Below are 26,588 nucleotides of genomic sequence, written 5' to 3'. Positions count from 1 at the left end.
CCTCTTCACGGGTCGGTGCAGTCTCCATTGCATCCTCGCCGTACCCCGGCCCCTAAGGGGAACAAAACAAAAGGACAACAAGGTGAGACGAAGTGACAAACAAGGGGAACTCTTCTCACCACAATAGACTTACCTTATTTTACCGCCGGAGGCATTATTCCCCGAACTTCATATTTTCTCTCCACACCTCAATAAGGGAGCAAGCCACAGGTTACATTCTGGCTTTATTTTATTGAACTGTGTAGGATAAGCCAAATGCTTACCTGAACTTCGTCAGCTAGCACGAGGAACTCTTCGCTGGGGTCAAGTTGCAAACTGCAAGGAATCGGACAAGAGTGAAAGTCAGACATGTGAACTCTTACAAACTACTTACTTTTCGGAGTCAATATTGTTCTGGAACTCACCAATTCCTTCGAGCCAGTGAAGCAACTGGTTATCAACGCGTCCCTGCGCTCAATGCAGGATGGAGAGCTCATCTTTTCAAACCATCAGGTGAGACTATAAGAGGGGACATCAAAGGTGATCTGTAGGGAGAACAGCGGGGGTGGGGGAATTTACGCTCAACCCCACGGGTGGTTAATTCCCTTTCTCCATTTACAGAAGAATATTCTACGGGCCAGTCCAGTCTGTCATCTCGGCCCTACGCGTCACACTGGTGGAGACCGCAGCTGTCCAGTTCAGATCGACCCCTCTGTGGGAGCCAGGTGAGCGTAACATTGTTTGGTGAAGAACCCTTTAGGAATCAGGTACGGTATATTCCGACGTAATGTAGGAGCCTCGGCAGGACCACCATCTTTAGCATCGCTCACCGCCCCATCATCGCCAAAGGCAGCTTTGCCCAAAACCGCATGCATTTCTCAATTTTCTTGATTGCTACTGCTGTATTACACCTATGCTGCTCCTCCACGGTGTGATATATGTCTATCCCCAGGTACCGAAAAGTACTAACCGCCCACGGTACCTGTAAAACCGGTAACCTCTCCGCTGGAACCCCTCTATACCCCCCCAACGGGAACAGGCTAGACTTCTGGGGGTTCACCGCTATGCCGGATAGCACAGCGTATCTCCCGAGCACTTCCAAAATGTACTGGAGGTTTTCCTCTGGGAACCGCATGTACAGCAGCATGTCTGCATATAGGGAGATCAAATGCTGCTCCCCGTTCACCTCAATGCCTATGGTGTCATATTGTTGCCTCAGATAGATCGCGAGAGGTTCCAGGGCCAGTATGTAGAGCATAGGAGACCACGGGCATCCTTGTCTAGTACCCCTACTAAGCTGCCACCTCTCTGATATCACAGATCCTGTCTTAACTCTAGCCAGCGGTTCACTATACAAAATCTTCGCCCACCTTACATAGCCAGGCCCTATCCCATAGTGTTTCAGGGCCGCCAGCAGCCACGGCCACTTGACGGAGTCAAAGGCCTTGATCGCATCCAAGGACACGATTGCCATTTCCTCATCACTTCCTCTGCAGAACTCAATGATCCTCTGGAGTCACCTATGATTATTGGTAATGTTTCTATGGGGGACATAGCCCGTTTCATCCGGATGTATTAACTTGCTAATGACCCTCTTCAGTCTATTCGCCAAGACAGCAGTTCAAATCTTGCCATCTTGGTTCAGCATTGACACAGGTCTAAAGGAACCACAGCTGCGCCCAGGTTTATTAGGCTTAGGGAGAGGTACTATGACAGCTTCTCTCAGTGACTCCGATAAGCGGCCCGTCTCGAACACTTAGTTTATCATTTCTAGCAGCAGGGGGAGGACCTCTTCTATATATACCTCATAAAATTTGCTTGGGAGCCCATCTATCCCTGGGGTTTTACTAGTAGCCAGCTGCCTCACCACCTCCCCCAGTTCTTCTAGGGTAATCGGGGTGTCCAATTCCTCTCTTTCTTCCTCGCTTATCCTGAGCAGCCCCATATCATCAAGCGTTTCTTCTATCATTACACGGCTACTTTCCCCATCTTCCCCGTATAATACTTTATAATAATCCACAAACGCTTGATTAACTCCCTCCTGGGTGTCCTCTACGCTACCATCTTCTCTCTCCATAGTTCTAAATGTGGCTCTGGGGAACTCACTCTTATATAACAACGCCAAAAGTCTCCCCGGTTTATCACCTCCCGCATGCTGTCTCTCTATGTACTTTTTATAATTAAGGTTACACAACCTCTCCCAGTATTCCGCATATTTTTGCTGTAGCATAAGTATCAAATCTAGCTTCTCCGCTGTATCGTCACCGGCTTTTAAGGCCTCTTCCAATTTTGCTTTTGTCTCCCTCAGTTCAGCCGAAACCCCACCCTGTAGGCCCTTGGATTTCGCCATGGCCGCCCCCCTCATGACAACTTTAAAGGCCTCCCATAGTGTCCCCGCCGAGTCCACACTCCCAGTATTGGTTTCAAAATAGTTTACTATCTCCTCCCACAGATCCTCTCTAAAGAAGGGGTCTCGCAACGCCTCCGCTCGAAGGCGCCATGTCGGGATCCTCGCCCTCGGGGGGCAGTATTGCCACGCAAGAATCAGGGGCGAGTGGTCCGAGAGGACCCTGGCCCTATACTCTTTGTGCAATCTCCTCTATCATTTCAGGTGATGCGAAGACATAGTCCAGCCTCGTTGATAACTGCTGTGGGGCAGAATAATGTGAGTATTGCCTTTCCCCAGGGTGCCACACTCTCCATGCATCTTCCAACCCAAAGTCATCAAGCAGTGTCTGTAGCGCCCTGGCTGCAGGGACCGGTCTATCCAATTTCCCGTCCGATCTATCCACCCTCGGGTTCAATACGCAGTTGAAGTCCCCTCCCCAGATCACCGCGCTTCCCACACACATGCACAGGTTCGCACTCAGTGTCCTAATGTACGCCGCTGTGTTCTGGTTCGGGGCATACGTGTTAACAATACTTATCTCCCTGTTCTCAACCAATCCCCTCAGCATAACCATCCTCGCGTCTGTCACAGCCACCACTTGCAACCGCTGAAACGGGACATGTGGCGCCAACCATATAAGTACTCCTCTTGCGTAGGCCGAGTACGATGAGCCCACCAACACCCCCTTCCACTTTCCCGCAATCATGTCCATCCTCTCACGTGTAAGGTGGGTTTCTTGCAGCAATGCAATATCTATTTTCTGCCTGCGCAGATACAGCATAACCTTGTTCCTTTTTAAATAGCTATTAAGCCCCCGCACATTCCATGTGAGTATTTTAAGGTCCCCCATGGCCTGGTATGATCCCATTCCCTCCCCTCCAGGTGCAGTTTAACTTTGAGTTCCAATCCAATCTATATAGGCTCGCATCCCATTCTAAATCCCCTTTAACCAAAAACACACCAAACTTCCCACTACCTCGCCCCCCGCCTCTCAACCCTTCCCCAACACCCCCCCCCCCTCAACTGTTGCCCAGCTCCATCCCTGGATCTCAGGTTCCCCCGCATCTAGCTCTTTCCGGCTTTCGCCTGTACTCGAAGCTCCGCAGGGTGAGGCCGCCCTAGTGGCCAACCTACTTCAACTACAACTATAATTCGGGGGGTAGGTTGCTTCCTCCCTGCCACTCCAATAGTACATCAAATAACTACACATTGCCATACAGTTTAAATATATGTAACTGCCACTATATTCCAGTCCATCAAGTCTCTCACAATCAGCAATATGATATCGAATATCAGCCTCCTACAGCCAGGCCCATCGTTCTTAGCCTTCGCCTAGGTGCCCTTGGGATGTTCGCTCGCCGCCATAACAGTATGCATACCGTATCTGAGTCACTTATCACGTCCATCTTGGGTCTCTTCCGTGTCTTGATCCGGGCAGCCCTGCAGATCCAGCCATGTTGTTGCTTCTTCCAGAGTGTCAAAAAATGCATTTTGCTCTTATGCACGACCTTCAATTTCACAGGGTACAGCAGCATATATTTTAACCCAGCTGCCCACAGCCTCCTTTTGATGGTTACATAGCTGTACCGCTGCCTTTGGACCAGCATAGTGTAATCCGGGTATGCCGTGATAGTGCTCAAGGTCCTCTCAATTGTTCCGCCTTTTCAAAGTACTCCAGTATTTTCTCGCGGTCTTTGTAGTTCAGTATTTTGGCGATTATCGCTCGTGGAGGGGCCCCTGGTCTCGGCTTCCTCATGAGGGCTCTATGTGCGCGCTCCACCACAAATCCCTGCGAGAGTGTACCGGCCCCAATTCCTTGTAGGAGTAAGTTCTCAATGTAATCAGTCGGGTCCTGGCCCTCCTCACCTTCCGGCAAACCCACCATGCGGATATTGTTTCTCATCGCTCTCCCTTCTGCTTCTTCTGCTCGAGACTCCAAGTTGGCCACCTGTTGCTTAAGGACATGGATCTCCTTTGCATTGTTGGTGCTGGTGTCCGTGTTAGATTTCACGGCACCCTCCATGTTGCTTGTGCGTTCCGCCAGCCCCCTGACATCTTGTCTCAGCAGGGAGACTTCGATGCCCACTGCTTCAATTTTAGCCTCCAGTGAAGTGCGTAGGTCCAACATCGCAACCCCCCAAGATTCCTTCAGCTCCGTAATGGCTTCTAAAATTTGATGATTATCAGCCGCTGTGGCGCCCTCAGCCTGTGCCATTGGGCCTTTGGTTGCGATGGCCGCAGGAGACTGTTGTGTTTTCGCAAAAATATCCATTGTGGGTTGTTTGTTCTTATTCTTACCCACGGCCCCTCGCGCTGCCATTTTCCGGCCTTCGTTGGGTCTCCCTATTACGATTCAACATCCGAGTGTCTCCCCAACCGTAATTTACGCTCTTTACCGACTGTTGTGGTGATCTTCAGGCAGTCGCGACATCCACCTCCTCTCACCGCTGCTAGTTGCTCATCAATGCCGAGCTAGCGCTTCACGTGCTTGTCGTGATGCGGCCTGCATTTTCGCACCTCTGCTGCCCTCGGGCTCCTGCCATCCGGGCCAGCACCCAAGCCTTCGCGACCCAAGGCCCACAGCCCCCACGGGTTTCGCTCCGTCTTCACTTCGCCATTGTCGTTCTTTCCTCGTGGCCGCCGCCTCTATTCGTCCTCTTCGGGTGCCTTAGTTTCGTTTCCTTTGTTGTCGGCCATCTTGTGTGACAATGGACCAAACAGCTGCCGTCGTTCGTCGAGCAATTCCTCCAGAATCCCGCTTACGATTCCCTCGATCTTTATACAATGAGAAGAGCATACATTCCCGTGCGTGTGAAATCAATTCTGGAACCAATGGCGCACTTTCAAAGGTAGTTTTCACGGATCATCTGTAGGATCCTCCGGAGCTACACGGGAAGCACGTCCTACTCCATGGCTGCTCAAGCCACGCACCCTCCAGAAAGGGTTAGTGTGGGTTAGTAGCACTGCTAGCCAAAAAGTGCTGTTTGCTTTCAGTTGATGTGGCGAGCATGTCAATTGGGAGACAGCCACTGAATCCTTGGGTTGCTACGTAGAGCCTGCATTGTGAAGGGTATCTTTTTAGAATGTAATTGGTTACATTTTAAGCTGGATTGTTGAACTGGTTGTTTGCTTATCGCAATTATTTTCTATTATTTGTAATTGTTTTAAATCATGTTTTATTGTTGTGCAACCTCAAGTTGTTTTTAAATACATTTTACTTGACTTCAACAAAGCAGAGATAAAGAGATTACTTTGAAACCTTAACTTGATGTATTCAAAGTTACAGTAACTACAAATGGAGTTGAAAGGCGATTGCCTCCCGTTTATACCTCAGTATTATAACACACCAATAACAGAAGGCTACATAATTACAAAGTTATTCCTAACGCTGAATCCCTAGCACAAAGTTAAATGACCCTATCTGTAAAAAATCTCGTATCGATTGATTGAAGGCCCTAGTGAGCGCTGCTGAGCCGACTACAAGGGATGTCGAGATCCTGACCCTAAACTCTCTAAAACACTTTCCTAGTGTCTACAAGTGCACACATGGAGGTCGGTATTTTAATCTTTCCGCCCCCACAGCGTGTCTTAGCGTTAAAACAACAAAGTAACTCTATGACCTGACGGTCAATAGAAGTATTCTTAAAAACAACCTTTTTTCTCACCACCACTTACCCACCTTTACTTGTTCGTGCACTCCTGCACCTTTGTACTCCTGTCTCTGCTGGACCCGGCCACTAGCCCGTCTGGCTTCCCACGTTCCTTTTCCCTCGGTTCTCAGGGCACTTACCTGCTTTGCTTCTTCGCTTTTACTTTCCTTTCTCTCATTTTGGGTCACTTTCCTGTTACAATTTCATCTTTTGCTCTTCTTTCAGTTTCCTCTTTTAGTGCCACTCTCACGCTACACTCTGCTTTCTTTCTCCTTTTTTCGATTGCTGGTGCCTTCCTCACACCTGCTCCACCTGCTCACATGCTTACCCGAGTCGCTTTCTTTCACACGACTCACTGGGTGGCGTTGCGATGCAGCGGCTTCCTGCGACAGTGTGAGGATGAGGTTAGGGTCTCACCATCTGCCCCTCTGACGCCTTTCGGGTCGTTTCTGGACCCAAAGGAATGAGCATTGGTACTTTAAGCGCCAGGAGGGATCTGGCTGTTGGAGAACCGTCCACGGCATGTATGGCTTCCCAACTGGTAGCAGTTAGTTCCGCTTACCAAATTGGTGCTGCAGCACGCCATCCTCCCTAGGGTAATTCCAGCAAATCCCTGTGCCATTGCTGGTCTGCTCTGGACCCATTTCCCGACTCACCTGAACCTTTGTGTTGAACCACACCTTTAATACCTGCCTTGTAAGTTAATTGGAGTCATGTGTGGATGGTCAATCTGAATTGCCAGACTCTGCTTGTCCTTGTTAAAGGGACAACATGGAGAATGCCCATAAGAATCCATTGCCCATGGATTCCTATGGGTAATTCTCATTGCTACCAGCATGTTCTTCTTCGTCCCAGTGATATATATTTGAGAGAGAGAGAGATCGAGATCGATATTTCGAGTGTAAGTAACGGCCGACAACTGGAGGCGTGGGAAGGAGATGCGAAATGAAAATGTGGGTGTGAGGATTCTCCCCTATGTAATGAAAAGTTACTTTTTGGACGCTTCCTTTGTTTTCTTGTCTTAGGGAGAGTCCGAGGGGTGGCTGTTAGGGTCATATGGACACATTTTTTACTTAATATGCCCTGTGGTACAGTTAAGGTGGAGCTGTTAGATCTCAAAGGTAAATGGTTGACTGAAAGACAAGATAGTGGGAATGATTGTTTGATCGTAGCGTTTATGGTTGCCTCTGATTACTTGGATTGGTTACCAGATTTCCAGGGTTTGCAGTCATGGGTTGTGAATGGAGATAACCCATTAAGGCTGAGGGAGGGGGAGTCTGATGGACCTCAGGAATGAGGGGGATACCGTGTCTCACCCAAAGGCACTCCACCCCCCACCCATCCCCCTAGACCGTCCACTCGGGTGATGCTCTCTCTTGTCCAACCCCAGGTTTGGGATCCAGCAGCAGGGGGGCTGTCTCTGGCCACCCGAACAGAGGATCCATGGGGAGACAATGGAGGAATACCCTTGGGTTTCTCACACTATCCTAATGTTCGTATCCTTTCCTGAAAACATTTTGTTACAATTTTTTTTTAACTCGTACCTTTTCAGTATTTGAACCACGTAAGGCGCTCCGAGACCATCTGGGTACTGCCAACGCTAAGCAAAAATTCAGATAAATAAATACAATTCAAGAAAAACAGATGATGGTGTATAAAATGTTTTTCTTCAAAACACAAAATGTGAACATTTAACATTGCAAGGTCTCTTGAAAAGTTTGCATTAAGTCGGATGTTCCAATACACAGTGCCTGATAAGTGATTTTTTTGAAAATTAAAATATTTTATGTATTAATTTGTCAGCTGCCAGCTGCATTGAAAATCTAACATAAAAAGGTTGTTTATTGATAAACGTCAACCAGTTTATTTATTTAATTTGCTTTTTATATTTATTTTCAGGCTTTAACCCAGTTTGGGAGGAGACGCTGACATTTACCATACACATGCCAGAAATTGCTTTGGTCCGATTTCTCGTTTGGGATCATGATCCTATTGGTAGAGACTTTGTAGGCCAAAGAACTGTGACCTTCAGTAGTCTTATGCCTGGTTAGTACATTTTTCATTGATTGCCAAAAGAATTACCAAGTTGTCTAGGGCAATTATGTAATGTGGTGTTATTTGTGACATGGCTGTAAACCACATTTGTTTCCTGGAGTTTCAAGCTACCAAATGTTTTTATTTTTGTAGATAAATCCTCTAAACGGTCACCAGCAACACTAAGGAAGCAAGGCCACCATTTTGTTTACGTCTTAAGAGATGCAATAATAAATTAATTGTAAATGGGCATCTTCCAATCGCACTCATCGATTCAATTGATCCCAGGTGGGGCATGTCAAGTGACAGATTATGCCAAAGAAAATCTTCAAATTTGAAAAATAAAAACAAGTTCCTGCTAGGTGATAAAAACATATCAGAGGTTTGTGGAATACGGGCTTGCATACTGTAAGACCTGTTGACTATCCTTGTGCCAGCCGTATGCCTCGTCAGTTGTGACAGCCCTAAACAATTAATATCCTGTTTGCAATATGTTTACGGATAAAAGCAGGTTCTTGGGCCGACAATAAATTGCTATTCAAAGGGGAAATTATTGGTCATTAAAATCAGAAATATTTTTTATAAGTGAAAGGCTTTAATATCCCTGTGCAATGGCGTCTACATCCCCTTGTTCTGCATTAATGGTCTAACAGGTTTAAAACCATTGTTTTCAAGTGGAGACTTACCATGTGTTGCTCGTCTAGGCTGAATATCGAGCCAGATATCCGTATCACACAGCAAGTGCGCGCTCTATTATGTACAAAATATCACAGAATCTCTAAATTGCTGCTTTATTTAGAATGCAATTCCCCTAGGTGTTATTTTTAGATGTATTGCACTTATGGAACAGCACCCCGTTAGATACTAAGAGACAGCTGTAAATGCAACGCTGAGTGCTCGTTTGACTACATTTGCAGCAGCAAAACAATTACGAGCGGAAACACATATTTCTTACCATAACTTATGCCTGAGTGGGTGGTCATATTACTAAAAATGCAAATTGTATGTAGAGGACCATTGATGTTCGCATTTACGTGTTGTTGGGTCACTTGAATCAAATTGTGAACTTTTACAGAATAGAGTGGTAAACGAAAGATCAGAAAGAAGCAAAATCACTGTTAGACCTTCATTTTACGCTCCCTTTTGTAAAAAAAAGTTGTAAATGCCTCCTGCAAATTAAGATGTGCAGATGGCGTTTTCAAAGGATTCCAATGTAATCCGCCTGCTGTTTTTAGCAAGTCCTAAATGCAGACATATTTCACAGAAATCCATTAGTTTAAAGCCAGAATACAAATGCATGCTTGTTATAAGCTCAAGTGCTCCTTGAAGTCCGAGAAGGAATGCATGCCGGAAAAGTTCATTCTTTTTTGTGCTATTTCTCTTCCTCCAAATATTTGCAAATGCCCTGGTATGTAGAAATAAGACATACATGGCTAACGTCTTGCTTTTTTACACCTAGCTTTTGCACTCCTGGGATTAGAAAGTGAGGCCTTTAGATTTCTTAGCTACCACAAACAAGTAGACTGCAGTCAAAGGCAATATATTATCCTAGTATGATATTGAAACTCTCCTTCGTACAAATGCGCCAGATCGAGTCAAACGGTATCTCCACAATTGTGGTTTATTAACAAAGTTAATATTAGCCCTTCTTGGTAACACATGTTTCGGCAACACAAAAGTGCCTTTTTCAAACCAGGGCTGTTGGTGGATAATCAATTAAACATGATGTGGTGTAAAATAACATAATAAATATTCAGTGTAAACATAATATCAATAAACATTTCATTCAGTATTATGCCAACATAAATATTGTTAATATCACAATTTAGTTAGAAGACAGAGATAACAAAGGATGGGTGAGGGGGAGGATAAATAAGGAAAAAGATATGCACAGAGAAAAAGAAAAAATAATGATAATGAATGAGAAACGTTATATTTGACTGCTCATTATTTTAAATACTTTTACATATTATATTGCTTTACTGTTAACATGTTTTCAGACTCCTTATAGGGATAGATGACTTCCATAATATCCCACACTGATTATTTAATTTAACTCCGCACTACTTGTGCGGTTAGTAAACACCAGTTACGTGTGATACTTATGTATTATTTGGCTATGAATTGTGTGTGTGTCAGCAAGGACAGAAAGTACCAATTATTAAACCCAAAGAAACAAAAAGTATAAGGAACACAACACCATTCGATCTTTTGTGTATATTTGTTACCTGTTTATTTGAGAACACGCACTGAATAGATTGCTGTCTGTTCTTAGTGTAGTAACCGGGTTAAATCCCTGAAAAAAGACAGGGTTGTATTTACCACTTACTATAAATGATTTGTTGCTGACATGCTGAGATTTGTTCGCAGCCTTTTAAACATGCATATTTCACTTATGGAAATGTTATGAACTTTTTAGTCTATTACTAATATATTGGACATGCGCGCTCCTCTTTACAAGGTTAGCGCTCTTACTGCAAGATTACAGATACATTGGGTCATATGTCTATTTGTCTCCGTATCTGAACACATCCGCGTGTTACTATTATCTCGCGCGTGTGTTGCCTGGTAATTTAGTAAAAATGCGCGATCCTCTTTTAAGGGCCTGGAGCTGTTCCGGCATTATTAGCGATGAATTTAGGCATATTGCAGATATTGTGCAGGCTGTTGTGATATCCTCTTATTTAAGCGTATAGCTGCATTAGTTTTGTCATGCGCGTTATTATGAGAACGCTGTATATTACAGTGAATGTTCTTGTCCTAATATACACCGCAGAAATGAATGCAGAATGCTTACCGTGCTTGTCTGGGCTCCCAAGCCTTATGAGTCAACCTGCATTCACTGGAAACTTCTGCTTATGTGTAACCTCGAAGTTAGTGTTGTCGGCAGGCGTCATGGCAACACTGTGATCCTTTCTTTGTTGCCATGACCCTGTCGGCCATCTTTTGGGATAAATGGTATACAACATACTGGTAATTTGGTTTCTATAATGTGCTGGTAATTCTAGTTCAATTTGAAGATTAACTTGTTAAGACACATTCACAAATATTATTCGAACAGTGATTACCATTTATTTACGTTGCTCCCATTATTCGGGCCCAATTTTCATTAAGTGAATTAACACTATTCTATGTAATTTAGCACTGCACAATTGCTCATATGCCTATGTTTATAACACATTGTATTTGCCCTCATTATTTGAGGGAATATTTTGTTAAAAACCGGTATATAATATATATGACTGAGGTACCAGCGATCATTTTCCTCATCCTCATATATTCAAATAGTATACATTTTAAAAGGTGCCTTTTTTCGGCCCGTTCATGTGCTGTCCTGATATCGGGTTAAGCATGCATTAATGCAAACACAGAAATGTGAGTAGTATGATGACCTATCTACTGTCCCGTATGTGGATGCATGCCTCACTTGCCCATATACTGTTTATATGATGGAATATGATGAAATACTACTCTATTCCCAATTGACTATTTATGCTCATAAAAAACAGTACATTTCACTATCGGCATTCAAACCGAATTTCAGGGCTGAAAGTAACAGATAAGTCTGGCTTCTGATTGTCGTAGCACCATCTCGAGATTTCCACCTCTCCTGCCAAGCTTTTCTTGTTTCAAACGAATGAATCTGATGTCTTTTTTTATCTGCCATTTGGTGCTCTTGTTGCCAGTGTATGGCTAATGGTAAATTCAGGTTTTGGCTGCCAATACCGGCTAAATGTTCCCGAATTCGTGTCCGGAGTTGGCGAATCGTGCTTCCGATGTATATTTTGTGGCAAACACATATTATAGCATACACTACATGTTTCGTCCTGCAGTTGATATTCTGTTTGAAGTTCATATAGTTTCCACAAGAATCTTGAAACTTGGTTGCTGGTTCATGGGCATATGGACACATGGAACACGTCCCACATTTTCTGAATCCAAACAAGTCTGGTGTTAACCAGTTTGATGATTGTCTCTCACTGTTGCTCGGAAGTAGTGAGGGACTAACCAAGTTCCTTAAAGTTTTGGCTCTTGTGAACACAATTTGTGGTTTCTTTTGGGTGAAAGGGGTTAGATGTGGGTTTAATTGTAGTAAGTGCCAATTTCGATTTAATATTTGCCTAATCTTGGAGTGGTCATTTGAATATTATGTTATGAATCTAACATTTTCAGGTTGGAGCTTTCTCATTTGCTTTTTACATAGGGTTTCTGACTGTCTCATTGAAGAAGCTTTATTCTCCGCTTTCTTGATGAGTTTAATCTTGTAGTCTCTTTGTTTGAATTTTGATGAGAGTAGTTCACATTCTTCTCCATACTGCGATTGTTCTTCACAGTTGCGTCTTGCCCGTGTGAATTCTCCTGCTGGAATGTTATCCTTGACCCTTTGTAGATGACAACTCGTTGCAAACAGTGTGAAGTTGACCTACGGTGGTTTACGGAACGTTCTGGTGTATATCTGGTTATTTTCTATGTAGATTGTGAGATCCAAAAAAAGAATTGTTGTGTTGTTCATTTCTGAGGTAAACTGTATTCCATATTTGTTGTTATTGATCCGTTCAATTAAATGTTTTAGTAGTTCCTTTTCTCCTCTCCAGATCAGGAGGCTATTATCAATATAGCGGGCCCACACAACCACATGCTCGCTATATTGACTGTCAGTGTATACTACATCATCTTGCAGCATCCCCATAAATAAATTGGCCAATGCTGGGGCGTATTTTGTACACATTGCCACTCCCTGGCGTTGGTGGTAATAATTGCCATCGAACATGAACACATTCAATTCAAGTTTTACTAACCACACAAGTAGTGCTGAGTTAAATTAAATAATCAGTGGGGGATATTATGGAAGTCATCTATCCGTATAAGGAGTCTGAAAACATGTTAACAGTAAAGCAATATAATATGTAAAAAGTATTTAAAATAATGAGCAGTCAAATATAACATTTCTCATTCATTATCATTATTTTTTCTTTTTCTCTGTGCATATCTTTTTCCTTATTTATCCCTTACCTTCACCCATCCTTTGTTATCGCTGTCTTCTAACTAAATTGTGATATTAACAATATTTATGTTGGCATAATGCTGAATGAAATGTTTATTTATATTATGTTTACACTGAATATGTATTATGTTATTTTACAACACATCATGTTTAATTGATTCTCCAGGATGGGGTCTGGCATGGATTCACATGCTCATGAATATTCCCCGTCGTCAGGCTGGGAATCCTCGGTAAAGAAAAAATCAGTATCAGTTTTGTTTCTGATCTGTCTTTCGTAGTAGTAACCAATCACTGATCTCTGCGTCATACTGACCACAGCCAATGACTGCCCTCTATCTAAGGCCCGCCTCTGGCAGCCATCTTCAGATTTGGTAGCACGTGAAGTGGCAGTATGACCAAGTGAAGAGCCGCAGAGGGGTAGGCGGGAGGGTTCGCATGTGAATCCATGCCAGACCCATGCTGGAGAACAACAGTTACAGGTAAGTAACTTGTTCCTTCTCCAGCATGGGGTCTGGCATGGATTCACATGCTCGTGAATAAAGAATACATAGCAGTACACACATGCACAACCAGGGGAGGTGGCAAAGGCTCAACATTAAGCATTACATCAAACTCAACACTAAGCAATTCTTACCTCCTCACCAGGCTCACCTTAGGCGAACAGGTTTCGCAGCACTGCTTGGCCGACCCTGGACGCAGTAGAATTTCGTGAAGGTGTGCGTTGACCTCCACGTAGCAGCCCTGCAGATGTCCAGCAAGGGCACACCAGATAGGAACGCCGTGGTAGCTGTGATCGCTCTGGTGGAATGGGCTCTCGGACAGCCGGGCAGCGGTCGGTTTGCCAACCGATGACAGTACATGATACATCCGGAGAGCCATCTGGAAATGGAGGCCTTTGAGAGAGCCTTCCCCTGATTGACAGGTCCAAAGTTCACAAAAAGTTGTGACGTCTTCCGAAAACACTTTGTGCGGTCCACGTAGAACTTCAGCGCTCTAGCCACATCCAGCGAGTACAAAGTCCTTTCGGCCGGCGACGAAGGCGACGGGAAGAAAACAGGCAACACCAAGGGTTCGTTGAGGTGGAAGCCCGACGGCACCTTTGGCATGAAGGAGGGGTGCGTCCTGAGCACCACCCTCGTGTCGTGAAAAGTCAAGTATTGAGGCTTCCAGGAAAGGGCCTGGATCTCTCCCACTCATCGTGCGGAGGTGATGGCCACAAGGAACGCTGTTTTCCACGACAAGAACTTCAACGGAGCCGAGTGCAGAGGCTCGAACGGAGGTCCCATGAGCTTGGTCAGCACCACGTTGAGCTCCCACGCCGGGGCCAGAGCCTTCACCGGCGGAAACAATCTGAACAGTCCCTTCATGAATTCTTTCACCAGACGATGAGACCACAAAGACGTCCGCCCCGTGGTTCTGGTGTATCGGGAGATCGCAGCAAGATGAATCTTGATGGACGCGTGAGCCAGTCCAGCCTTGGCCAGCGTCAGAAGGTACGGCAGTACCTGGGGAGCCGTAATCCGTAGAGGGTTAATCTTCTGTGCGTGGCACCAGACAGAGAACCTCTTCCATTTGTGTCCATAGCATTTAAGAGTTGAGGATGCCCTGGGCTTTGCAAGAACCTCTCTGCAGTCGGCCGGTATGTCGTATCCTCCAAACTCTAACGCTGCAGGAGCCAGGCCTGCAAGTTCAGCGACTTCGGGTCGTGATGGAGGATGGCGCCTCCTTCCCTGGAGAGAAGATCCGCGTCCACTGGCAGCTTGATTGCCGGGGACGCTGACAAGTCCAGAAGGTCCGGGAACCATATCTGCCTCGGCCACGCAGGTGCGATGAGGATCATCCTGCACCGTGACCTTTTGAGCTGGTTGATGAGCCGGATCAGCAATGGCAATGGAGGGAACGCGTATAGAAACAGGCCCTCCCAGGGGAACGAGAAAGCATCGCCCATGCTCCTCGGCTGGGGAAACCTGCTGGCGAACCTCCGGCACTTGGAGTTCGTCGCCCTCACGAACAGATCGATCTGGGGAGTGCCCCACCGTCGGAAGAGGCGGTCCACTAGATCCTGTCGTAGTTCCCACTCGTGGCACGAGCGCAGCTCTCTGCTGAGCGAGTCGGCGATGGTGTTTTTCATCCCTGCCAGATGAAACGGCACCAGAAACATCCCTTGGGCAACGACCCAATGCCACAGATCCTGCGCCTCCTTGGACAGGGCTTGGGATCTGGTACCGCCCTGCTTCCTGATGTAGAACATGGTGGTAGTGTTGTCGGTGAAGATCCTCACCACCTTGCCCTTGAGGGACGGAAGGAAGGACCTGAGGGCCCAAAACACTGCACGGAGCTCCAGGACGTTGATATGGAGGGACTTCTCCGTCGGAAGCCAAAGGCCTCTCGCGTGCAGATTTTCGGTGTTTCTTTACCGAGGATTCCCAGCCTGACGACGGGGAATATTCATGAGCATGTGAATCCATGCCAGACCCATGATGGAGAACAACAGTTACAGGTAAGTAACTTGTTCCTTATCCACCAACAGCCCTGGTTTGAAAAAGGCACTTTTGTGTTGCCGAAACACGTGTTACCAAGAAGGGCTAATATTAACTTTGTTAATAAACCTAAATTGTGGAGATACCGTTTGACTCGATCTGGCGGATTTGTACGAAGGAGAGTTTCAATATCATAGTATGTCATTGTAGAGGTGGGGGTGTGTACCTCCTAGCTTTCCTGCCAAATGCGACACATTCATCAATAATATGAGAGTTTAACAATAGGTCGCAAGATGTGAAAGTCAGCGTCAAACCACCCCAATTTCGTATGTCAATATATTATCCTGTTAAGTCACACAGTCATTTTATCCATTTTCCAATTCCACTTGAGAAGCCTTATGAAGCACTTCGTAAGGCCTTCTGCCCAACGTCAACATGCAATTGCTCTACAGACGGACTTTGTTAATTAGTCTCTTCTGCTCTGGAGCATGTTTGGCACTTGCCACCCATATTCGATAAATCTATCATTCACCAGACATGGCAAGGACATTAAAAACCTTGTCCTTGTTGGAAACCTATGGTTATTAGCCGGGACAGAGTATTTATCAGACCCTTCTTCACCTAACATTGGCCTTAACATTCTGACTGGCTAAAACATCTTCCACACTAACTCTCTTAGTCCAGGGTCGGGTGGATCATGTCGTTATTCCAAGACTGTTCTGCACCCTCATCTTATTCTATTGTAGGTATCGATATTTCTGACATGATCGCAACGAAATGCACTTTCTCTAAACCCTGCTCCTTGGCATTTGAGCTGGTCTTTTGGGTCACCGACCCTCTGGTTTCTTTGATTTCGACTTTAGCAACATCATTGGCCAAACTACCCCAGCCTCTGATAATTTGATTATCATTGGGTTTTGAATTTTTGTGTTGATGATTTTTGGCAGATGCTTTCCAGTCTGGACATGCTTGGCACAATTTGTTATGCATGACTTTCTACCCCACCCACTCTAGTAAATGCTGAGCCTGGTTTTACATTGATTCGATGATGCCTTTTCATTTGAGATTAGATTTATGATATTTCCATCTTTGCCGTCAAGCACTCCTGTCGCTCCTACCATCCCAAACCGATTGACCTGCCTTTTCAGTGACCATTAACCTCTCCTGTTGTCCCATATATAATCTTCAGTCACGCTGCCGGCCTACAATAGATTGTCATGGTCTGCTTTGTATTTTTGGTCGCACTTGAGGTTTTCTGCTCCACTGTTTATCATCTGGGACTGTATTATGCAACCAACAGGGTGTTTGTTGCTACGCTTCACTGACTGCAGAAGTGTCGTTAGGGCAGGAAAGCAGTGCCCATTGCTGTGTGTTGAGCCTTAGATGTGCTGATTCATCCTTTCCAAATTCTGGCACTAAGACCATTTCTAAAGCAAGCATATTTACCCTGATGCATGATATCAACTGCAAGCCCTCTTGTAATTCCGCCTGCCTGTGGCAGGGTACCTCAGAATGGTCCTAAGGTCTTGTCTCTTCAAATTGTGTTTTGTGCAGTGGGAGCACATACTCAGAGAGCAAGTGAAGAAACTATAGGCAGGTTACATACCTTAATTATGCAGAAGGCCAGACAGCCCAATATGAAATCGGGAAACCACCACTTCAGCAGCGGTAGGTGACAGGTGTGCTGAGTTGTCAGAGCTGCTGCCAATGTACAGCCTATCGACAAGTGGGAGAGAGCATCATGGAGTCCGGGGTTCTCTGGAAAGCTCAAGTACATGATGGGTGTCAAAGAAGGAAAGACAACAGAAAGATTCAGAGACACATTAAATCCTGGCATGATTTATTTGAAACACAGAGAAAATGGCTGAAGATCTCTCTTGATGTGGAGGGTGGGCTAGAGGACAAGCAGCCAAAGAGAAAAAACAGAGCAAAGCCTAGGTATACCCTGCAGAATGATCAGGACATTTGGTGTCAGGCAGAGCAGACGTTTTGCTTGTATTCACTCCATTGTCCGAAATCAATTTGAGACAGTATTGGACCTTGTGAGATTGACAGAAACGCAGACTTAGTAGGGCTGGATAATTATTTGACAGGTAGTCAATGCTGGCTATTCACTATTCAAGTTATTTCAACCTCTTAGCTTCTTTACAGCCTTTACTCTTGGGCTCCTTCTTGGGTGTCCCTGGCATCACTGGCTCCTACGATCGAAGATCGTTCCAGCATAGCTGCTCGCCCTTCCATCCCTTGATCCACTCCTGGAGCCGACGTGAGAATTTCCATCCCTAGGGCTTCACATTGTGTAGTGGGGAGGGTGTAGAGGAATCAATTAGAGGGTCCTGGTTGTCAGCTTTGCTTCCCTCGTGGCTCTCGATGTTCACAAGCTCACAGACCAACATACAATTCAATGGCTTTAGTGAATAAAGGAGTACTCCATAAATTACTTCAACTTTAGTGTCTCTATTGCTGTTGATTTCTGGCACTGCCCAGACCTAGTTAATGCTGAGCCTTACTGTAAATTCTTTGAAAGATACTATTGGGAAACGTAAAATCAGGCTACCACAGATATGATTGCTGGACGTATGTTCCCCCTCTAGCCATCCAAGAATGGGCTTGTTTTTCTTGACCTGATTAAGCACCTACTACTCTTGTTAACTTTTCAGTCATGCTAAGCAGCTCTTTTGGTCTGTAACCTCTGCCGCAGTCATCCTGGCTTCTGTGAGGTCTCTGATCTTCTTGTCTTCGAAGTAGTAAATATGCAGCATGGATAATTCTGCCTCTCAGTAACCTGCCCACATGGTGATATATTCTTCAGCTCTTCCTCTTCTCGACTTTACCTCTATATCCTCTTATACTCCTACGCCCAGTCCTCTTCCCTCCATCCTTATGGGTATTTCAACCTACCAGGATCAGCCAGAGCATGATGCAGAGTGGCATTTATAAAAACAGAGAACAAGCTGATGCCCATGAACTGCCCCAACTGCAGAATATCCTCTCTTGTGCATGCACGCACCTCTGCTGTCAATCCATTTCTCTGCGGCAAAAAGACCAGAATCCTCTGTTTTTTCAGTTTGACTCCAGTGTCTTGGGAAGAACTATTTTGGCCTTGATGTGTACTCTGGTTTCTTTGTATTGCTTCATCACTAGTAGACGGAATGTAAAGACTTAAAGCAGGCCCGTTTTGTTCTCTCCTGTTTTCTTCTTTTCTCAGAGTCTACCTCAGTGAAGTGACTGTGAAATGACTCACTCACCTGGTAGGGATCCTCTGAGCCATATCCTCTACCACATGCTCCATACTCGGGCTGGCCTGGAGGATCCCCAGACCTGTATGTAGGGCATGTAAGCTTTTTGAAGTGTGGCCTTCCCTGATGATCTAGTCTAATTTTTGAGTACACTTAGCTTTTACCTTGCAGGGTTCATAGTGGGGGCCCCTTGTTTGGCTAAGCCCACTCTGCTGTGCCTGCATCTCTCCCTTATTACATTTGCTTTTACATAAGGTGAATGGGATATTGCATGATGGATGCCATTGCAACACTGTTCCAAATGGCCCACTTAATGTGAAGTCTTGGTGGATTTGCAGGTGGGGCGGGTTGAAGGGTGGAGGCTAGATAATGCAGAGAGCAGAGACATTTCTCCTTTTTTTCTATGGCTCTCTCTTTCTCTCTCTTTTTCTCACTCTCTATTATTTCAACCACACACTCTGCTAATGTGACAGAAAGGGTGACAGCAAAAGGGAAAAAGCATGCCACTGCCTCGCAACAACTCAGCTTCTTCACTGGACATCACTGCAACTACACAAGTAGCACCAGTCCCGCCACCTGCTACTCATATGTCCCATCCCCTTTCTTCCATCCTGATGGGCGTCCCCCAACATGGGGACGGTACGGGTACCTTTGGCAGCGAAAAATTGAGCCTCCGCTTTAAATTTATTCCAGTGCGTGGGGGTGCGGCCCTAGGGTTGGGAATGCCCCTTAAGGTCCCGCCCTCCGGCACCTCACCTTAGTCCCTTTTTCTGCACAGTCGGTGTCAGATCTGGCAGCTAAGCACAGAGACTTTTTTAACTTTCTGCTTGCTCTCTGTTGTTTTATTTTTCAATCCTCTTCACCTCCCTTCGGTGCCTCACCTCCCCCGGCGCATATCAGCTGCAGGAGGATTCACGAGATGTGTATCCTGTGACTGCTTGCTCCTGGCCTTTGGACCCCCATGCACTCTGTCTTGAGTGCCTGGGGTCTGACCACCACTGGGCCGCATGCACAGCTTGCAGCACTCTTGTCACTGGGCATTGATGAATCGGTTGTCACGCTGGAGGGAAATATTCCACACTTCTCCTCCAGGTCATGAGAAAGAGTTTGTTTCCAGAACCCGATGACAAGACAAGGTAGGCCCTTAGTTTAATATGGCTCCTCAGCGTAGAGACTGCTTCTCAGGGGTTTGCATGGGCAAGGGTATCTTGGATTCTGGAAGACCTGAGGCTGCTAAGGCTACCGGCTCCCAAGCCGAGGGGCTCAGAAGCTCTACCGGGTGGCCCATGGAGGGGCAATCAAGTTCATCCTCAATTCCGGCCCCAAGGGGCAAGGGATCATCAGTGCCTACCTCTAAGAGTCAGTGCTTAGCACGATCCAGCACGACTACCGGCACTGTTACTGAGGGTGCCCAGCCTACCGGAGCCACCTCCGAGGTTGTGAACCGTGGCAATTCAACTACCGGCCAGCAGGCAAAGGACTCGAGGCCTACCAGAGCAGTCCCTGACACTTCTGCTTCAGGTTCAAAGGCTGAGACGTGTCCTCCCATGTCCGAATCTGCATGTGGCTCAGGGCATTCGTGGCCTCCCGCCCAGGGCGTAGCGCAAGGCCCCAAGATGGCAGATAATCACGTGGATGAGCCTGCTAGAGCAGCAGCCATTTTGAATTCAGATCGTAGCCCGCCCGGTCCCTCATTTTCTGAGTGGATCATGCAAGAAGGTCCCAGTCCAACTCCCTCGGGAAGTGGTGGTGGACTTTATGGTACAGGCAGTTGGTCCCTGCAGGGATACATCTCTACCCATTGCAGCCTTACGGCTGCATGCTGCAGGCTCTGCAGCGCTTCAAACAGGAACGAAGGCCCAGTGCCTCCGAAGGCTGGTGGCCCCATCGGGAACTGGCAGCTTGTGAGGAACGCTTCTTTGTGCACTTCCTCCTCCTCATGCGTTCCCCGCACATGACACGGCTCCTCAAGGATATAGTGAAGGAAGTGATCCCACAGGTTGGGCCTCTCAGGCCTACACCTTTGGGCCCTCTGCCGGTTCCTCTGGCGCCATCAGTGCCTCTTCCTGGCCCTCCTGATTCTTATAGCACCTGCCTGGATAACCATGTACTGGGTTCAGAATTTCCTTAACATTTCAGCGCAAAAATTCAGCCTCTTCCACTGTGGACCGATCTCCTCTACCAATAGGAGAAATAGTACCTCATCCATCACCATGTTGCTTTCCTTAGCAGCCTTGTTCCTGAAAACTCTTCTACTTGAACTCGATACTCCAGACCAGTTTCTGTTATTGGTGCATTGAAAAAGACACTGTTAGAGATGTTCTATGAAATGATATCCTTTATTACTCCCCTGGTGGATCCCAGCATGAAATCTGTGGGCAATTTGTGCCTAGCTATCTATGGGCTTGAACCATTTTTCACTGCCAAATCTTAAGACACATTTTATTGGTCTGTTAAAACTTTTTGTGCTCATCAAAGCGAACATTTTTCCTGGGATCTAAACATGGTTTTGTCGCCACTGATGCACAGGCCCTTTGAAACGATTTACTCTGTGTACTTGAGCCTTATCTCATGGAAGAATGCCTTGCTGGTAGCCGGCACTCAGCGTGGAGAATCAGTGGACTTCACTCACTCTGTGCTGCCCCTCCTTTCCTGTTTTTCATAAGGATAAGTTTATTTGCACACATTTGTGTTTCATGCTAAATGTCATCTTTTACTTTCACATTAATCAAAAATTAACCTTCCGGAATTCTTTTCTATCCCTTTGTAGGATTCAGAAAGAGAACTGCACAACCTAGACTTAGCAGATTCATTCAACTTCTCCTGAAAAGGGCTTAGGTGGTCAGGAACTTGGAGCACCTGTTCGTAACATATTAGGTTTCAACCCAAGGTTCTAGGCAGCCACCATTGCAAGGTGGGTGGTGGACTAGATTTTGAAGCGTTACACAGTGAACAGTTGAAACCCCCAAAGGATCTCCATGTGCATCTTGTGAAAGCCAAGGTGGCCTGAGTAGCTTTACAAAGACAATTTCCTTTGAGGACATCTGCAGAGCTGTAATGTGGGGCCACCACCGGCAGGTTTTGTAAGCACTTCTCTGCGGATGCCAGGCCAAAGTCAGATGCCCAGTTGGAGCGGGCAGCCCTTTGCAACATTTTCATCTGATGTTGTTCACAGATATGTGTTTTTTCATAATTAATTTCAATTGAATGATACATGCCCTTTCCTTAGTGTTCTAGTATCTTTGTAATCTGCCATAAGTCTGGAGGCAAGGGTACGGAACTACTGAACTCCACAGTTTCCTTTCCTCCATATTGCCCGCTAACCGCCCCCCTGCAGTATCATAGTACCCCTCATATGTGTGATGGTCCTGGGGTCATCACTAGACCCCAGTCGGAGATCTCCTCCCATGTGGCCTGGGGAAGGCAGCCACTACCTGATCCTAAACCTGGGGGCGGTATAAGGAGGGAGGATCTCATGGGAGGAGATGGCTGTCAAGGGGAAGTGGTGACTCTTTTGGGTGGGACGCAGTATTCATCTTCTAATGAGGATGAGATCCCCAAATATTTAATGGCATGCTGACATTTTTACAAGTACCTCCTATGAAAACATGTAGTGAAAAGTAGTCCAATCAGAATAAGGTGAATACTTTGAGGGTTTCAGGGACTGAATGCAGCATCCTCTAATTGTCATGATCACGTCTTACATCGAGATTCAAAACCCAAGGTTAAAATGTATCCTTTTATACAAATTTCCCTAACTCTGACAATGCTAATTTCACAAGCAATCCAAAATAATTGAACAGCAAAACCCCCAAACCATTAGGGACTTCAGGATCTATAATGCTGAAGAAGACATGACCAGAGTTGGTAAGCATCAACAATGCCCTTAACCAGAATATGAGATCTAGTTGTCCTCGCCATGTGGCTGAGAGCTGGGTTACGGTAGTTTGTGTGGAGGTTGAACATTGGCCATTTACTCTTCTTAGTTGGCCAGCAGTACATTTATTCCGCTAGTTGCTCAAATGTTTCCATTGACTCCTTGGTGGGTACTCGAGAGCCTCATAGTGGACTGTTGTGTTTATACTCTGTCGATTGTTATCGCTGAGATGGTGATAACAAGACCGGGCACCACCTTAACGCCTCATAGGAATCAACTATCGGAAGTGGCGGCTGCCAGTGCTCGTAGGAAGAGACGTCTCCAAGAGACTAAAACTGGCGCATGTGAGGACACAAATTAAGGTGTAATAACTGAAGACCCTGCTAAGGGAAATCCTGACCATGCTTGGGATGAAGAGCTTGGTGGTCGAGCACCTGTGCATTGAACCTGTAGCTCCTCTGGTGCTCATGTCCCTACAGCCTGGCATTGAGAAAGGGGAGACAGCTGATATGTTGCTTTGGGATATCTCAGGGCCAAATGGCAAGCAATGTACTGAGATAGAACAGTGTTGTCAATGGCAGCAAGTAAGGGATGCAATTGTTGATGATGTTCTCTAGTATAGAAACTTTTATGACTTTGGTTTATGGCTGGCCTAGTGGGCAGAGTTGCAACACTGCACACAAGCAGACCCACCTTTCGATATGGAAGTTGCTAATAATAACTCTCAAAGCCCTCAGCAGATGTCTGATATCTCAGTTATTAAGAAACGTCAGGTAGCTGATCTGTCAGAACTAAGTTTAGGGCTTGAAGATAAAGCTAATCAGAATGAGCTGAATTCCGCTAACATGCGGGAATTGTTGAAATCTGAAAATTTGATGCAATCCTGCCCTGACAACATGGAATCATCTTTTTATCTGGAGTCACTCTAATGCAAGCTCATGTTGGGCTACCAAAATGTGATTTTGAGCTGGGACCAGGTACTTTGTGTTTTGACCTCTGCAATTCTGCAAAAACTAAACCCATTACGTTTAAGGTCTCACGTCTTAGTAAATCACAACTGCCATATATTTCTCATAAGACTCAGAGAGAACTGGTCTTAGACCAAAGAACCTTATTACCAATGTTATGTCACCATCAGGGCCTGAACCTTGGGAGGCCCATAGAAATAATCTACTGGCCTGGCTGTGACAAAGATCAGGACCAGGGATTGTTAGAAGTTCTGACTTAAAGCTTCTGTGGACAATGAAGATTGATGGATGGTGTACTCAAGCTAATAGGGACTGTATAATTATTGGTTGTGGTCATACCAACCCTACCAGCTTTTTAGCTAACTGTAAAGTTTTTACAAACGAGTAGTGCTTACCCTCTGCTTGAACTGGGTCTTGATTCTTAGTTTACTTTATTCCTGCCTTATAATGTTGTCTTATTTTATTTGTTTGTATTGTCTTATTTTCTATGCGCACTGCGGCCTATGGGCTTGTTGCACTTAATAAGAAAGAAATAATAAGAATAATAGACCACAACACCTGAGCGGGACTTTTAATTTCAGGAATGAGTTGCAGCTGAGAGGAGGAGGAGAGGAGGACGCTGAAGGTGCAGCTGTGGCAGAGGCAGACCTGAGTACTGGGTCGGTTGCAGAAGCAGACAGGAATGCCAGCTGATGCCAATGCGAGATGTGAAGGCCGATAGCGTGGCAGAGCAAGTACAGCGGGAAGCAGTATTGGGAAGAAAAGCCCAGCCGAGAGAGATGTGCTCCCAACCTGACAAGCAGCGCTTCAGTGTGCAGGATGACTGCCAGAGCTGTCAGAGCTCCAGGAAGAAGCTGTGCACACCGCAGGAGTTACTCGGGAGATGACTAGAAAGAAGAAAGAAGATAGGTCTATCGCAGCACCAGCAAAGGAAAAGGAAATGTCAAAGACAACCAGTGAGTTGGCCTACAGGTAATGCTTGGGTGCTCCAAATAGAAATTGTATCAGAAACCACTACTTTGAATAACAAAAAAATAAAGCAAAACAAGGGTGCAATTCTCCTTATATGGGACAGCGATTGGGGGAAACCTGTAACCTACATAACCAACAGCCAAGAGGCTGTGAAGGAGTAGAAGAAAGGCAACACAGGCACAATTCCCCTTATCTGGGACACTGATTGGGGAAAAGCTGTAGTCCACTTTGCCAACAGGCTAGAAAGGAGCAGAAGCAAGACAACAAGGGCGCAACTTCCCTTATCTGGACACCAACTAGGGGAGACCTGTAACCCGCATCACCAAGAGACTATAAAAGAGGCAGACATTGTTCAACCCTCCCCAAAAGGATACTGGTGTGGAGAATCTTGGAACAAATATGGCCAGTTGTACATAATGGTAGTTGTAGGAGTTTACATCCTGGCAGGCGAGTAAACCAGGAAAGGGACAAATAGTAGTTAATCCTGACAGGCAAGTGGACCAGGGAAGAACTTGTTGACAGTATTTCATTTGAAAAACAAATGTGGCATCGCCAGAAGTAGTTATGTTATCCTAACAAAAGTGTTCCATTTGAAGAATAAATGTGATATGCTGATAATTTGAGTTATGAACTTAGGTTTTGAGAGAAAGACATTTTTGCTTTACCAAGGAGGATATTGGGAAAGACACCCATTGCTACGATTTGTGGAACAAGTGTTTATGAAAGAGACATTTACCTTAATAAGTGGAAGGTCATATTTGACAAGTAGTAGAATTTTTTGGGGATGGGTTTGGGTGCAACTTCTTCTGTCGGCGACCTTATTTAATTTATGCCTTTCAGCCATGTCGTGTCCGTGTGGCGATTTTAGGAGGAACCAGTCCCCTACCTCTTTGGTTTGTAATGACAGAAGAGTGGTTTGCCACACATTGATTGCGCCACACACAAGTAAAAAAAAAGGAATTTTTTTATATTTTTGGTTTGATCAAAAGAAAATGAATGAAAAGAATGTGCAGTTTTCCATTTGTAATCACAATGCCCTCTGGTTTACACATGTTTTGGCTGCTCAAGAGCCTTTTTCAAAACAAACAAGTTGGGCAATTCAAAAGATCAATCATATTCATGTTCATGTTCATGTTCTAATCACATGTTTGTATAGATTTTTGTTAGCCACATTGAGTTTTGAAAAGGGAGGAAAGTGGTGGACCGGGGTTGAGTGTATATTTAGACATAACATTCAAGGAGAAGACCAATCAGATAAATCAATCAAAATCATCCCAGAGTAGGTAATGTGTAAACAGAAGAGAGAAACAAAAATGAGAAAAATAGAAATAAGAAGTGAAAAAAATGAAAAAAGACTTTTAGAATGTTTTTATATGTACAGATTCAATTCTTCACTATAAATCCATTACTTCAAAATTCCCTCCATTTTGATTTAATACTACAAAAAGAATTTTCTTTTTATAAATGATGCGCTGATCTTGTCTCTGCAAGTCAAAATACCCATAAGCATGAATGAAAGGATACTCTGTTCTAGGAGTACAATAGTCACTACAGTAAGTCAAATTTTATTTATCTCCTCCCTCTGATCGCTATCCTTCATTCAGATTTACTTGTAGTCTTGTCCTCCAAGTCACATATGTAAAATCTTTAATCATCCTTTCTTATGAGATTTGTGGCCATTGATCTGAAAAGGGAAGTTGCCAAGCTGTGGTGGACTAGAAGGTTAGTGTCAGGCACACTAGTTTACGATCCAGTGTTCTAGTGCACCAGATCACTATGAGAAAGTGCACTTTACTCTGATCTCTCACTCTCCTGCTCAAACCCCTATTTTTATTAGGGGCAGTATTCTTCCCACTATTCACACTAGGATGTATAGTACCCTTCTCTCTGGGAGGGGGGTATACTGGCCTTCAGAGTTGAAGCTTCAGCAGGAAAATAGTGCTCAGATCCCGAAGTCTGCCTCAACCGAGGAACACTGGCTCCTGCAGATGCCCT

General features: G+C 45.3%; 1 protein-coding gene across 6 annotated transcripts in view; it reads left to right on the top strand.

The window, feature by feature from the left end:
- PLCH1 (phospholipase C eta 1) overlaps positions 1-26,588 on the top strand; it is a 1,334,702-nt gene that overhangs the window by 1,281,571 nt on the left and 26,543 nt on the right. For all 6 annotated transcript variants that reach the window (XM_069618420.1, XM_069618421.1, XM_069618423.1 and 3 more), the window contains one exon: positions 7,918-8,064. In XM_069618420.1, coding sequence (XP_069474521.1) covers positions 7,918-8,064 — 147 coding nt within the window. The remainder of the gene's footprint in view (positions 1-7,917; positions 8,065-26,588) is intronic.

This window comes from Ambystoma mexicanum, chromosome 10 (assembly GCF_040938575.1).
Source record: "Ambystoma mexicanum isolate Mex_15411 chromosome 10, UKY_AmexF1_1, whole genome shotgun sequence".
Classification (NCBI taxonomy): Eukaryota; Metazoa; Chordata; class Amphibia; order Caudata; family Ambystomatidae; genus Ambystoma; species Ambystoma mexicanum.
The sequence above is the reverse complement of the archived record's forward strand: the minus strand, read 5'-3'. Positions and strand labels throughout refer to the sequence as shown.